Raw genomic sequence first — 13083 nt, forward strand, 5'->3', positions numbered from 1 at the left:
TCATGTAAATACACCACTTCTCCATGACGTGAGAGCCTTTAGAGCTTGTTAATTGGTTCAGTAGAGCTCCACAGCCCCACCCACTCCCGGTCACGCGTCGGGTCCAACATAAAACATCCCATGTATTATTAGCATTGACTTTTTGGAAAAGTCAACTAGAAGAGTTTAACATCACGGCTAGTCAGCGATGTGCTAACTCATGGACATGAAACATACAAGGTCATTAAACTCTTAATTGACTTTTTCGAAAAGTCAACGCTAAAAATACATGGGATGTTTTTGTGTCGGACCCCAACACGTGACCGGGAGTGGGTCACGTGTAAATCTGGAACAAATCAGGTAAACTGGGATATCTGGTCACCCTATGCTACACACTTAAAAACACAATAGTAAATATTTGATTTATTTAATGATTTATTGCAGTTTTAGCCTTAGGTAATACCACGTTTGCAGCATAAATCCCCTGAACTCTTCCCATGCTAGACTGATAATCACTAAAATTGTGATATTCTTGCATTTGCCACGTTAGAATGAATTATTAATAATAACAAAAAAGAGTGGATTGATAAACTGTAAAGTATTTCATTACTGCCCCCTGTCTGTCAGTGTGTGAACTGTCGTCTCTTAAACTGTGATTTTCAACAATCTGGAAAAAATGAAGCTCGTCTGTTTTGTGTTGTTCGAAAGTGTTTAGTGTTGAAATAAATGTTTACGAGTCATTACGAGTCATAAAGTTCTTAATCGTTACGAAGAGTTTTTGTTCTTAGAAGTTTCTTCCTTCTGTGGGTTTATTGTAAAAGCAGATCAGCACCGGTGTAACAGGCCAAATTAACCCCCGCCCATATTTTTGGCCTAGGCCAAACTATACCCGGGGGTATAAAATAGCCTAGGCTAGACTATACCCCCCCTGGGCCAGAATATACCCCTCTAACTTTTCACAATCTGAACAGATGTTTATTTGGTTTATTTGGTAGGGACAGTGCACGTTAATGATCAAACCACACTGGATTGTAGCCTGGGGCTCAAAGTGGTTATTTAAAAAAAAAAAAAAAAAAAAAAAAAAAATATATATATATATATATATATATATATTTTTTTTCTCATTTATAATTATTTTTATAATTATTACTATTATTATTAAGGAGAACAAAGAAAAATGCATGATCCTTTATGCATGACATAGATTTGACATTTGAAATGTGAACATTTAGCTATTGGTAATAACACAAAGGCATGTAGCTATTAATATTGCATCACATGTCAACTTTGTATGCCTTGAATTACCATAAGAACTATAAGCCATGGAAAGTTTCACTCACTCACTCATACTTCATTCATGCACAGGTAGGCAAAGTGTCTTGCCCAAGGACACAACAGCAGCCTGTACCTGCAGGAGCATGGATTTGAACTGCCAACCTTCTGGTTAAAGGACAACCCACTCTATCACTCTAAGCTGCTGTTATGATTGGGGGTATAATCTGGCCTGGGGGGGTATATTATGGCCTAGGCCATTTTATACTCAGGGTATGAAATGGCCTAGGCCCCTTTAACCCCGGGTGTAGTCCAGATGGGGGATATACTCTGGCCTGTTACAGGGTCTTTGTGTGGGCTGAGTCAAGGAACTGAAGAAACAGCTTCTTAAAACACATGTATTCACTGTGGAAAGTGACGGTTTAGTTGTATTATATTTTCTATATAGATTTAATTCCAGTTTGAATTAATCTTATTAATCGTTGAAATGTAGTGGGATAAAAGAAAGTTCTAAACATAAATACTACTCAAGTAGAGTCAAAGTACTCTAGTAAAGTTCCTTCATTACTTATTCTCATATTGATACTTTTTCATTGGTGTAAAGTTGGGCTAAAAACGACACGAACGAAGGTTTGGGCCAAATTCTTCTGTTTATTCTTTATTTAGGTCCCAAAAAAAACATCATAATAACATTATATCAATAATATTAATACACAAATTGAAAAAAATTGAGAAAAAATAAAATAAAATAGCTTTGTGTCCACAGCCTCGGAGTTAGGAAACACTCGGTAAAAAGTCCATCATTTGGGGAGGAGGGGGCGTGGCTTCAAGCTGTCCGTCAGTCGCTGTGCACCAATCAGGATTCAGGAATGTCAAAAGGAAAAGAGGTAAGCGCTTCGTTTACTGCTGAGACATCTGCGGAGAGAGAGACGGAGACGAGAGCGCTTTAATTATGATTTATGTCGTTTAGCTTCAAGGAGAACAGGATTAAAGTGATGTGAACCTTTGTGTGAACTTTTTAGGCACATTTGACACAGACTAAAGCCACGAAGGAAGAGCTCGGTCGCTTCAGGAACTCAAGCCTGACTCATAACTTCCCTGGGACGCCTCACGAGGGCTGAGCACCGTTAAACGATACCAGTCGGGTATCGGAAAAAAATAAAAGTATAATAATAATAATAAAAATAAAATCAAAAGCAGGCACCGAAAAGAAATATCAAAATCTTCACAGTATGTTCAAGTTTTGATCCTGTTGGTGATCAAAGTTTAAAAGAAAAAAAGTGAAACATAAATTGAAAAAAAAAAAAAAAGGGGGGAAAAAATGGGAAAATTTAGGGGAAAATTGGGGGAAAATGTACAATTTCAGGAAAATTTGGGAAAAAACACGTAGAAAAAAATTTGGGAAAAAAGGGGGGAAAATTGGGGAAATTTCAGGATTTTTTTTTGGAGAAAAAAAATTAAAAATAGGTTAAAAATGTGGGGGGAAAAAAAAGAAAAACTTGAAGTGTTTTTTTCTGCCCTTTTGTCCTTAAGGCGAGACACTGCAGGTGAATAGGGGAAAAAATAAATGTAGAGATTTCAATTTGAAACTTTTGCTGAACATCACAGATATAAATATGAGAAAAAAATGTATTGCATTTTTTTCTGTCATTTTATGTTTTCACATAAAAATAAGGCGTTTTGAGCATTAAAATGGTCAAAATAGCCTATATTTTGGGCAACGAAATCAAAATAATGAATTGAGCCAGATTAAATTGTATGGTTTTATTTCATTGACATATTAGTAACTAAGATTTTTTCAGAGGGGATTTTGGATATTTTGTTTAGTTTTTCAATAAACTAATCATCAGTGAAAAAATCTGAAAAAACTCAAATTCCGCCTGTTTTTTTGGTTTCAAAGCTGAATAAATCAGGCTAGGAATTAGATATTAAAAAATCCCTCTGAAAAAACCTTCAGAATATTGTTAGGTCTCAGACTGTAAAGTTTGGAGTCTGTGGGAGCTTCTATAAGGGCTCAGGCTCTGCCCGAGTGCGGCTTCTCTCATTCAGAGAAAACCAGCCCTGAAGTTTTGTAGCGAGTGCTCATGCTCGGCCCGTTCTTTGACTTTTCCACTCCAGCGTCTCGTAGGAGGAAAAATACCATATTTGGGTGAAAGCGTCATCACGGGGCCCCTTAGCAGGACACGTGGATGTAAAATCTGTCAATATTTATGAATGAAAACCCGCGGGAAAGACGGCGTTTCTACGCGGCGCAGCAGCTACTTCCGGGTTGCCCCCACCTCGCAGACAAAACATCATAAAATAAACATCATCATTTTTATATCTGACATGAAAACTAAGACGTAAAGGGAGGAAAATAGATAAAAATCTCCACTTCGACCACTACGTGAAAAATCAATACTTTCACTGCCGCGTCTCGCCTTAAGGGAAGAAATTCAATTGAAAGAAAAGCAATAAATTAACATTATTACTCTGTAGGTATCAAAAAAAGTGTCGTTAATTTGTTTGATAGTTTAACGATACTTGGTTTTCGATAACGATACGCAGCCCTACACCTCACCAGCCCGTCTCCATGGTGATACTAACGTGATTGTGTGATTGTAGGTGGGACAGATATTCACCTGCTGCTGTTGCGTGTGCGTCTCGGGCCCCCTGCTGGCCAGGCGGCTCAGGATGTTCCTCTCCGACATCTGCAGCCTCACGGCGACCGGCGGTATCCGGGCGATGGTTGCCGGGAGACGGGTAACATCAGCCTTCATGTCGCTTAGCAACTCCTCCAACTGTTTCAGCACTGGAGACGAGACGGGGACGAAGTTTAGACACGGATTAAAGACTTTACCCCGATCTGTGTCAGTCATTCCGGTCTACATTCGTATTGTTTATATGCATTACTTTACTCTGTGGTGGAAAGTTTATTCTCAACATGTTTTAGAAAGTTTATTTTAAAGGACAAAGCTCGTCAAAGGTCACCACAGCAAACTGCAGTTCCCCGTTTGGCCATGAGAGGGCGGCGCACACACCTTTGTGCAGGACGGCGTTGGCCGGCTTGTTCCCGGACATCGACTCTTTGCTCAGATGCTGGTGCGACTCGGCGAGACACTCCACTTCACTGAAGCGAGTGTTGAGGGCCATGGAGGGGTGGGAGGGGTCCTCGGACATGTTCAGGTACGCCGCTCTGCGCAGCTGCTCCTCGATCACCAGCGCCTGCTCCAGCAGCTGAGGGAGGACCAGGGAAACATTACAACCTTCTGTCAGGCGCTTCGGTTTGTGAAAAAGCACACGCCCCCTTCCAGATCTCAAACATCTGTTAACCCCTTAACTCCCACCTGAACCGAGCACGTTTTCTACAGTTTGGCTTTACCCCAGTCCAAAAGCTTCTGGAAAAAAGGTGAGCAAATAGCTACAGAACTGAGACGAAAACAATGATGGAAATGTGACAAAAAAGTGACGAAAAATTGATTAAAAATGTCACAAGAAATTGACGAAAAAATGGACAAAAAAACAACAAAAATGTGACAAAAAAATGACAAAAAATGTGACAAAAAATGACAAAAAATGTGACAAAAAAATAACAAAAATGTGACCAAAAAATGACAAAAAATGTGACAAAAAATGACAAAAAATGTGACAAAAAAATGACAAAAATGTGACAAAAAAAATAACAAAAATGTGACAAAAAAATGACAAAAAATGTGACAAAAAAATGACCAATAAAAATGACAAAAATGTGATAAAAAAAATTGATGAAAATATTACAAAAATGTGACAAAAAAATGACAAAATGTGATCAAAAAAAATTGACGAAAAAATGACAAAAAATGTGCCAAAAATGAGTTGAATACCCAACAAAAAAAAATGTGATGACGTGAGGAAAAAGATCCTCTCGGTTCAGGCGGGAGTTAAGAGGTTAAGTCAATGGCCGACTTTTTATAGATACCAGTACTTTAACGATACCGATAACTGAACGATACTTTTTCGATACCGAGACTAAAATATTTGTCATATCGAACCAGAAAACAGAACAATAACGTGTGGAAGATCTGCACATTTACAATATCAGGTTCTTCTCCAATGTGAAGAAATATCTGGAAAATGGGGAATAATTTGGGGGAAAATGTAAGGAAAAATAAGGAAAATTGTGTCATAAAATAGGGCAAAAATAGGCGAAAAATGGGGAAAAAATTGGGGAAAAAATAGAAAAAATATGGGGTTAAATAGGCAAAATATTTGCAATAAAAATTAGCGACCATTAGGGAAACAAATTGGGAAAGTGAGAAAAAATTGTCGCCAAAGTAAGAAAAAAATGTGGCAAAAAAAAAAAAAAAAGAAACAAATTGGGGGAAAAAAATAATTTATTTGAGCTAAATCAACAAAGAAACTTAATTTAATGCGGTTCCTGGACCCAACAAACATCAAAATTAGTTTTTTTCGCCCGGATCCAAGCGGCCGCCTAGGGCTCCATCTGCTGGAGGGGGCGGCGAACTGCGCTTTAATGTTTGAACCTCATACTCCCGCCATTTACAACTTCGCAAGTCTCTACCTCTTTCTGTTCCAAAGTTATGTTCGAAAATCAGCGGTCGAAAATGTGAGATTTCAATCTTTCAAACGAGCCCTCTCTGGTTCTTCTACGCCCTCGGGGGCCGCGGGACATCGCTATGAAAATTCGTGAAATTTACTTAAGAAAAAAACAAACAAAAAAACAAAAACAATTACTATAGCTATTTGGTTCAAGACACACGCAGAAATATGAATAACTGTCCTCTTTATTTTTAGACGGGGGGCGCCAAAGTTCAATCTTGCCCAGGACGGCAAATTATCTAATTATCTAAATAATCTACCTGCCCACAGTACCTGCATTCGATACTCATATGTTTCCCAATAACAGTTGTACAAAATCCTTTTTGTTGATCCCAAGCTGGTATCGTTTAACGGCAACAAGGATCCATCATATAAACAAATCCACTTCTGACACACCGGGTCAGAGATGTTTGGATTTTTCTTTTTAAAACTCATTTGGAAACTGTATTTTGAATTGACTGAGAATGTCTTTGTTTTGATGAATTGTCTTGATGATCAAATGTATGAAATCTGGAAGGGGGCGTATACTTTTTCAGCGCTCTGTACGATGAACTAAAAGTGATGCGTAGTTGGGCATTTTTGCAATATTAAAAAGCTCTTCCAGATAATGATTATTCTGAGCGTTTCCTTCATTCCGAGCTCCGCATCGGCGCCTTTACCTTGAAGCGTCTGGCCAGGAACTTGTTCTTGATTTCCAGGAAGTTCCCTCGGCTCATCTCGCCTTTGAAGGGCTCGTTGAGGATGGCGAACTTGGCGTCGTTCTGGATGTCCTGCCAGCGAGCGTATCCGTGTCTGAGGGGGCGGAGTCAAGGTGGAAAACTACAGAAACATGTCAGGGGATGGAGACAGAGAGGGGAGAGCATGAGGACCTAAAGAAACATGTCAGGGGGTGGAGACAGAGAGGAGAGCAGGAGGACCTACAGAAACATGTCAGGTGATGGAGACAGAGAGGAGAACACGAGGACCTACAGAAACATGTCAGGTGATGGAGACAGAGGGGAGAGCACGAGGACCTACAGAAACATGTCAGGTGATGGAGACAGAGAGGAGAACACGAGGACCTACAGAAACATGTCAGGTGATGGAGACAGAGAGGAGAACACGAGGACCTACAGAAACATGTCAGGTGATGGAGACAGAGGGGAGAGCACGAGGACCTACAGAAACATGTCAGGTGATGGAGACAGAGGGGAGAGCACGAGGACCTACAGAAACATGTGATGGAGACAGAGGGGAGAGCACGAGGACCTACAGAAACATGTCAGGTGATGGAGAGAGAGGGGAGAGCACGAGGACCTACAGAAACATGTCAGGTGATGGAGACAGAGGGGAGCATGAGGACCTACAGAAACATGTCAGGTGATGGAGACAGAGGGGAGAGCATGAGGACCTACAGAAACATGTCAGGTGATGGAGACAGAGGGGAGAGCATGAGGACCTACAGAAACATGTCAGGTGATGGAGACAGAGGGGAGAGCATGAGGACCTATAGAAACATGTCAGGTGATGGAGAGAGAGGGGAGAGCATGAGGACCTACAGAAACATGTGATGGAGACAGAGGGGAGAGCACGAGGACCTACAGAAACATGTCAGGTGATGGAGACAGAGGGGAGAGCATGAGGACCTACAGAAACATGTCAGGTGATGGAGACAGAGGGGAGCACGAGGACCTACAGAAACATGTCAGGTGATGGAGACAGAGAGGAGAGCACGAGGACCTACAGATACATGTCAGGTGATGGAGACAGAGGGGAGAGCATGAGGACCTACAGAAACATGTCAGGTGATGGAGACAGAGGGGAGAGCATGAGGACCTACAGAAACATGTCAGGTGATGGAGACAGAGGGGAGCATGAGGACCTACAGAAACATGTCAGGTGATGGAGACAGAGGGGAGAGCATGAGGACCTACAGAAACATGTCAGGTGATGGAGACAGAGGGGAGCATGAGGACCTACAGAAACATGTCAGGTGATGGAGACAGAGGGGAGCATGAGGACCTACAGAAACATGTCAGGTGATGGAGACAGAGGGGAGAGCATGAGGACCTACAGAAACATGTCAGGTGATGGAGACAGAGGGGGGAGCACGAGGACCTACAGAAACATGTCAGGTGATGGAGACAGAGGGGAGAGCATGAGGACCTACAGAAACATGTCAGGTGAAGGAGACAGAGGGGGGAGCATGAGGACCTACAGGAACATGTCAGGTGATGGAGACAGAGGGGAGAGCATGAGGACCTACAGAAACATGTCAGGTGATGGAGACAGAGGGGAGAGCACGAGGACCTACAGAAACATGTCAGGTGATGGAGACAGAGGGGAGAGCATGAGGACCTACAGAAACATGTCAGGTGATGGAGACCGAGGGGAGAGCATGAGGACCTACAGAAACATGTGATGGAGACAGAGGGGAGAGCACGAGGACCTACAGAGACATGTCAGGTGATGGAGACAGAGGGGAGAGCACGAGGACCTACAGAAACATGTCAGGTGATGGAGACAGAGGGGGAGCATGAGGACCTACAGAAACATGTCAGGTGATGGAGACAGAGGGGAGAACACGAGGACATGGTGATGTTTTCATGAGTTGTTCTGTGAAGGATACTGGATGATGCCCGACAGCAGCCAGAAGTCGTGGCGCCGGTGCCAGATCTCGTTGGTTTTCTTGGTGACCGTCGCCGCTCGCTCCTCGTTCTGCCACAGAGAGTGCAGCTCTGTGGAGACACACACGAGTCAGGCGTTAAAACTCAAAACAAGAGACTAGTTCTATTAAGTATCCAACAAGGAGCAAGATAACATAGAATTTACTGTTTGGAAGATCAGCAAGTGTACAATATCGAGTTTATCTACACCAGGGGTCTCCAACTTCCTCCGACGAGCTACTTTTACACAATATGAACATCGGAGAACTACACTTGAAAAACGCAACTTGGGTGGAGTTCACCCAGAAGAATGACTTGCCAAAGAAGGTTTAGTCCTTATACTTTACTATATTCAACCAACTGTTCCCAGATTGTGTTCAGTATGTTCAGAACAAACAGAAAATGCATCTAAAACCTGAGTTATCAAGCGTGTAGAGATGTCTTTGGCGAGCGACCTGGAGAAGCTTGGTGAGCTACTGTTTGGAGGTACATTATTGACAGAGTAGATCAGGTAAGAAAATGTTTGAAAAGAATTGTGGGAAATTTTGTTCTGCCCTTCTGCAGTGTGTCAAACATCCCTTTGAGCGACAAAACAATGTCAATTTATACGTTTTGAATGTTCTGAATAAGGCTGGGACAAAATATCGGATCGGATTTGGATTGCAATACTTTGGTTTGCAACACCAAGTATCGATACTTTTTCACTGTTGGGAGGTATTTTAATCCTGCACGGCTTTGTTTTCCAGTAACAGCACTTTGAAGTGTTAAGATCTAAAGACTAAATGTCATGTGTCCAATAAATGTGAAATGGCATTGGATTTATAAACTTTGTAATTACGATTTGCAATATGTTAACCTTAAAATTCGTAAAAACAAAATCGTAGCATATTGTATCGTGACACATATCGGATCGTGACAAAAGAGGATTGTCCCAGCCATATTTCTGATGGTTTAACACCTAACCCCTCGTCTTAACCTGAGCACATTTTCTTCAGTTTTTCTTTACCCAAATCTAAAAGCTTCTTGAGTAAGGCCTCATTTGAAAGCTCAGACCGACAAAACTGATCTAAGCTTCTTCCTCGTGTTGTCAGTTTTGGTATGTTTTTGTTGTTTGCCTGTTTTGCTGCGTTTTCCCATTTTCTGTTGTGATGAAACAAGCAACAAAAAAAACACTTTTATCGTCCATTTTGTCGCGTTTTTGTCGCTCTTCTGATGTTTGTTTTTTTTGCTGCATTTTCATCCTTTTCTTCCTTTCGTTTACGTCTCGTCGCCATTTTGACGCTTTTTTCACGAAGCTTTTAGATTTTGTCAAACTGGACAAAACGTGCTCGGGTTCAGGTTCAGTTAGAGGTTCATCATCGTCATCGAGAAAGTCCCGAAAAAACGACAAACTTAATGTGCAAATCCAGAAAGCGTTTGAACCTGTGAAGCCTCCGTCCGCGATGTTGAACATGAATCTGCTCTTGGCTTTCTTCTTGTCGTCGCTCGCCGCCGTCGCCTCTTTGTCTTTGCTGCCGTTTCCGTTCTGCAGCTTCTCCTCGGGCTTCACCTCCTTCACTTCTTTATCGTCCGACGACTTCTCCTCCTTTTTCTCCTCGGGAGCCGGAGTCGTGTCCATCTTCTCCGCTTTCTCCACCTTCTCCTCTTTCTTCTCCTCTTTCTTCTCTTCTGTTAAAACAGCAAAACGGGAACAATTAAAATATAACAGTCGTATATCGTCGTAATATAACAAGCTTTTATCTTTCACTAAACAAAAACAGGAAACACAAATGCAACTTTGGATCAACATTTGAACTAGGCATTAAAATATCTGTGTACTCTTTCCTGTTTATGCCATGATTTAATACTAAACTCTACATTTCATGAAAGAGCAAGAAAAAGACAGATTTTTAATAACATTTTGATTCCCAGCTACTGTATTTAATGCCACAGAGGGAAACGATCTGTGCACGTGTCATTTCTAAAGACTCACAAACGAGGAATGAGGGAAAATGTTGTTCAGGAAGAAACAAACAACTTTGAACCTTGAAACTTAAGCACAAGTGTTTGCAAAGGTCAAAGTTTTCCCCAAAGTTTAGGAGCATAATTTATGTAGAGCGGTCCGTCGCTATAACGTGGTTCACCTTTCCCCCTGTTTCACGGATTTATTTTTAGTAAAATTTTGCCACTTTTTTTTTTACAGCATATGTGTATTGTGTTCTGCGTCCTGATTGGCTCGTCGCCGAGTGAGCCTCCTCTCGCTGCAGAGAGGATCTCTGTCCCAGCAGCACAGGTTGGGCATGAGCGGGTCCGACTCCGCGTTTTACAGGACTTTCCCTGCACTTTTCCGCGGAAATAAACCCCGCGAGCCTGTGGCGCTCGCCTCAGCTCAAAACTACAACTGCTACGATAAAACTCTGAACAATCGCACAGCGGCGACGAGAGCGGCTCATGATGTTTCCATCCCCACGTCTGTAATGTGAATCTAAAAATCTTATAAGACAAAATAAATCGCACAGTGACACCAGGCATGAGGAAGAACCTGTGTGAACGAGTGAGAAAAGTATATAAAGTGTGAGGTGAGTGTTTTACAGCCTTAAAACATATATAATAAAACCTAATAATAAAGCGGACTACTTTTTAGTAGATAAACGAGGGGTTGCTGTATTCATGTTACAAACTTATGTAGAAAAAAAAGGAAGTAATGTCATTTTCCAATTAATATAGATATAATGCCAGTTTAAATCTTTTTAATGCATTAAATACATTAAATAAGGCATCTTCTTCCCACTCCCTTTCAGGTAGAAATGGATCATCATGTTTACATACTGTACTTTCTGTGGCATTGCCTGAAATAAATGAAATGAAAAAAAAAAAACAGAAAACCCTGCTAATCTTAAACAGTACTTTCTATTCTTTATTTATACAGGTGGTCTCTTGAGACTCAATGTCTGATTTGCAAGAGAGACCTGTTAGTCGTTGTAATTGTTCTACTGTTGTCTTATTGTTGACTTATCTACATTGTATGTTCTAACACAACACTAAGAAAACGTAAAAACTTAAAAACACGAGCAGTCACATGGAGGAGACTCCTTCACAAGGGATTTAAACTGATCAAAGGTCACGAGATTATCCACAAAAGGTTTTTTTTGCCTCATTCCAGATATCTGGTGCAAAGTAGCAAAAGTCCTTCTTCCCCCTTTCTGTCTTTACACTGAGACTCAAGAGTCAAAATGTCCTGAGACCTCGTTCAGCGTTTATAAGACTTAATAACCAGGCACCAAGAAGAGCTTTGTAAATAAAGAAAGCATCTCATTAGGGCTGAAACAACTAATCGATTAATCGACAACTAATCGATTACTAAAATAGTTGTCAACTATTCCAGTAATCGATTAATCGTTTTCTAGTAAACACAGACTAAAATTGAGCAAAAAAGACAAGACAATTATGTATTTTGGATGAAAACCTACTTTGTTTTATAAAGTTAGGGTCTGCAGTGTTTTGTATATCGTAAATTTCATAAATATCTGTCTTTGTCTCGTCCAATCAAAGCAGAACTAGCACAAAGAGCCTCCTACAAACGTTTACTTTAAGTTTACTCCATCCACGTGTCCTCAAGCGGCGCCACTTTAGCTTATGTGATAAAAAAAATGAAAAAAATACAATTTCCATGCACCTTTCACAGTTAAGCGATTAATCGATTAATCGTAAAAATAATCGGTCGATTAATCGATTACCAAAATAATCGTTAGTTGCAGCCCTACATCTCATAATGTTTTTAATCATTTATATTCAGACCTTGATCCTATATTGATTTCAGGATTACTTTAAATGTTATGTTCTTAACGGATCTTACCTTTCATCTCCACGTCCTCGGCCTTGACCTCTGACCCCTCGCTCTTCTCTGCGGCGTCGCTCTTCTTCTCCTCGGGGGCGTCCTTCTCCTTCTCCTTCTCCTTCTCCTTCTCCTCCGCCTCCTTCTCCTTCGCCTCCTCGGGCTCTTTGGTGCCGTTGGTCGTGGCCGTTTCCCCGTTGGGCGCCTTGTCGTCCGCCGGCTCCTGACCGTTCTTCTCCGCCTCCTTCTTCTCCTCGTCGTCCGGGATGGCGATCACCTGAGACAGACGGAGGTGAACGTCAAGACGGGAGGCTTTGAGGGAAAGTAAATGTTTCCACCTTTATTTCCCTCCGAGCGCCGCAAACAAGACGAGACGAGACGGAGAATATTTCCTTTTACTAATGTATGAAGGCTACAAAACTATTCCCCGAGACTGGGATCTGCATTTTAAATTTTAAATTGCAAATCTAATGCCAAAACTTGCCGCAAGACATTTTTCGTAAAAAGCCCAGCCCTAAAATGATCAAGCTTTGAGATTTTAAAGTATTGAAAGGACTGGAGAAAGTGTCCATGGTTGTTTTAACTGGAAATGTTGAGTCAAGTCATGTGGTTTTAGTGAATCTTTTGTAATTGCACAGTTTTGTGATCGTTGTGTTTGGAATGAGGCGTTGAGATCCTGTATAAAAGAAGATGAATAATAAAGAAATCCATCCATTTTCTTCCGCTTTATCCGGGGCCGGGTCGCGGGGGCAGCAGTCTCAGCAGAGATGCCCAGACTTCCCGATCCTCACACAC

At 41.4% G+C, this 13083-nt stretch overlaps 1 protein-coding gene across 4 annotated transcripts in view; it reads right to left on the reverse strand.

Annotated features, from left to right (window-relative positions):
• Positions 1 to 1877: 1877 nt before the first annotated feature.
• The window catches only part of LOC306973821 (chromodomain-helicase-DNA-binding protein 4-like), a 53654-nt gene continuing 42448 nt past the window's right edge, over positions 1878 to 13083 (reverse strand). For 3 of the 4 annotated variants that reach the window (XM_079570849.1, XM_079570850.1, XM_079570848.1), the window contains exons 34-40: positions 12310 to 12565; positions 9897 to 10142; positions 8438 to 8546; positions 6489 to 6621; positions 4272 to 4467; positions 3873 to 4042; positions 1878 to 2166 (exon numbers count right to left, since the gene is read on the reverse strand). In XM_079570849.1, the coding sequence (XP_079426975.1) occupies positions 2152 to 2166; positions 3873 to 4042; positions 4272 to 4467; positions 6489 to 6621; positions 8438 to 8546; positions 9897 to 10142; positions 12310 to 12565 (1125 nt within the window). In that variant the 3' untranslated portion in view covers positions 1878 to 2151. The remainder of the gene's footprint in view (positions 2167 to 3872; positions 4043 to 4271; positions 4468 to 6488; positions 6622 to 8437; positions 8547 to 9896; positions 10143 to 12309; positions 12566 to 13083) is intronic. The other variant, XM_079570851.1, reaches the window with a different exon arrangement.

The sequence above is a fragment of the Gobius niger genome (genome assembly GCF_951799975.1).
Source record: "Gobius niger genome assembly, chromosome: 14".
Taxonomy (NCBI): domain Eukaryota; kingdom Metazoa; phylum Chordata; class Actinopteri; order Gobiiformes; family Gobiidae; genus Gobius; species Gobius niger.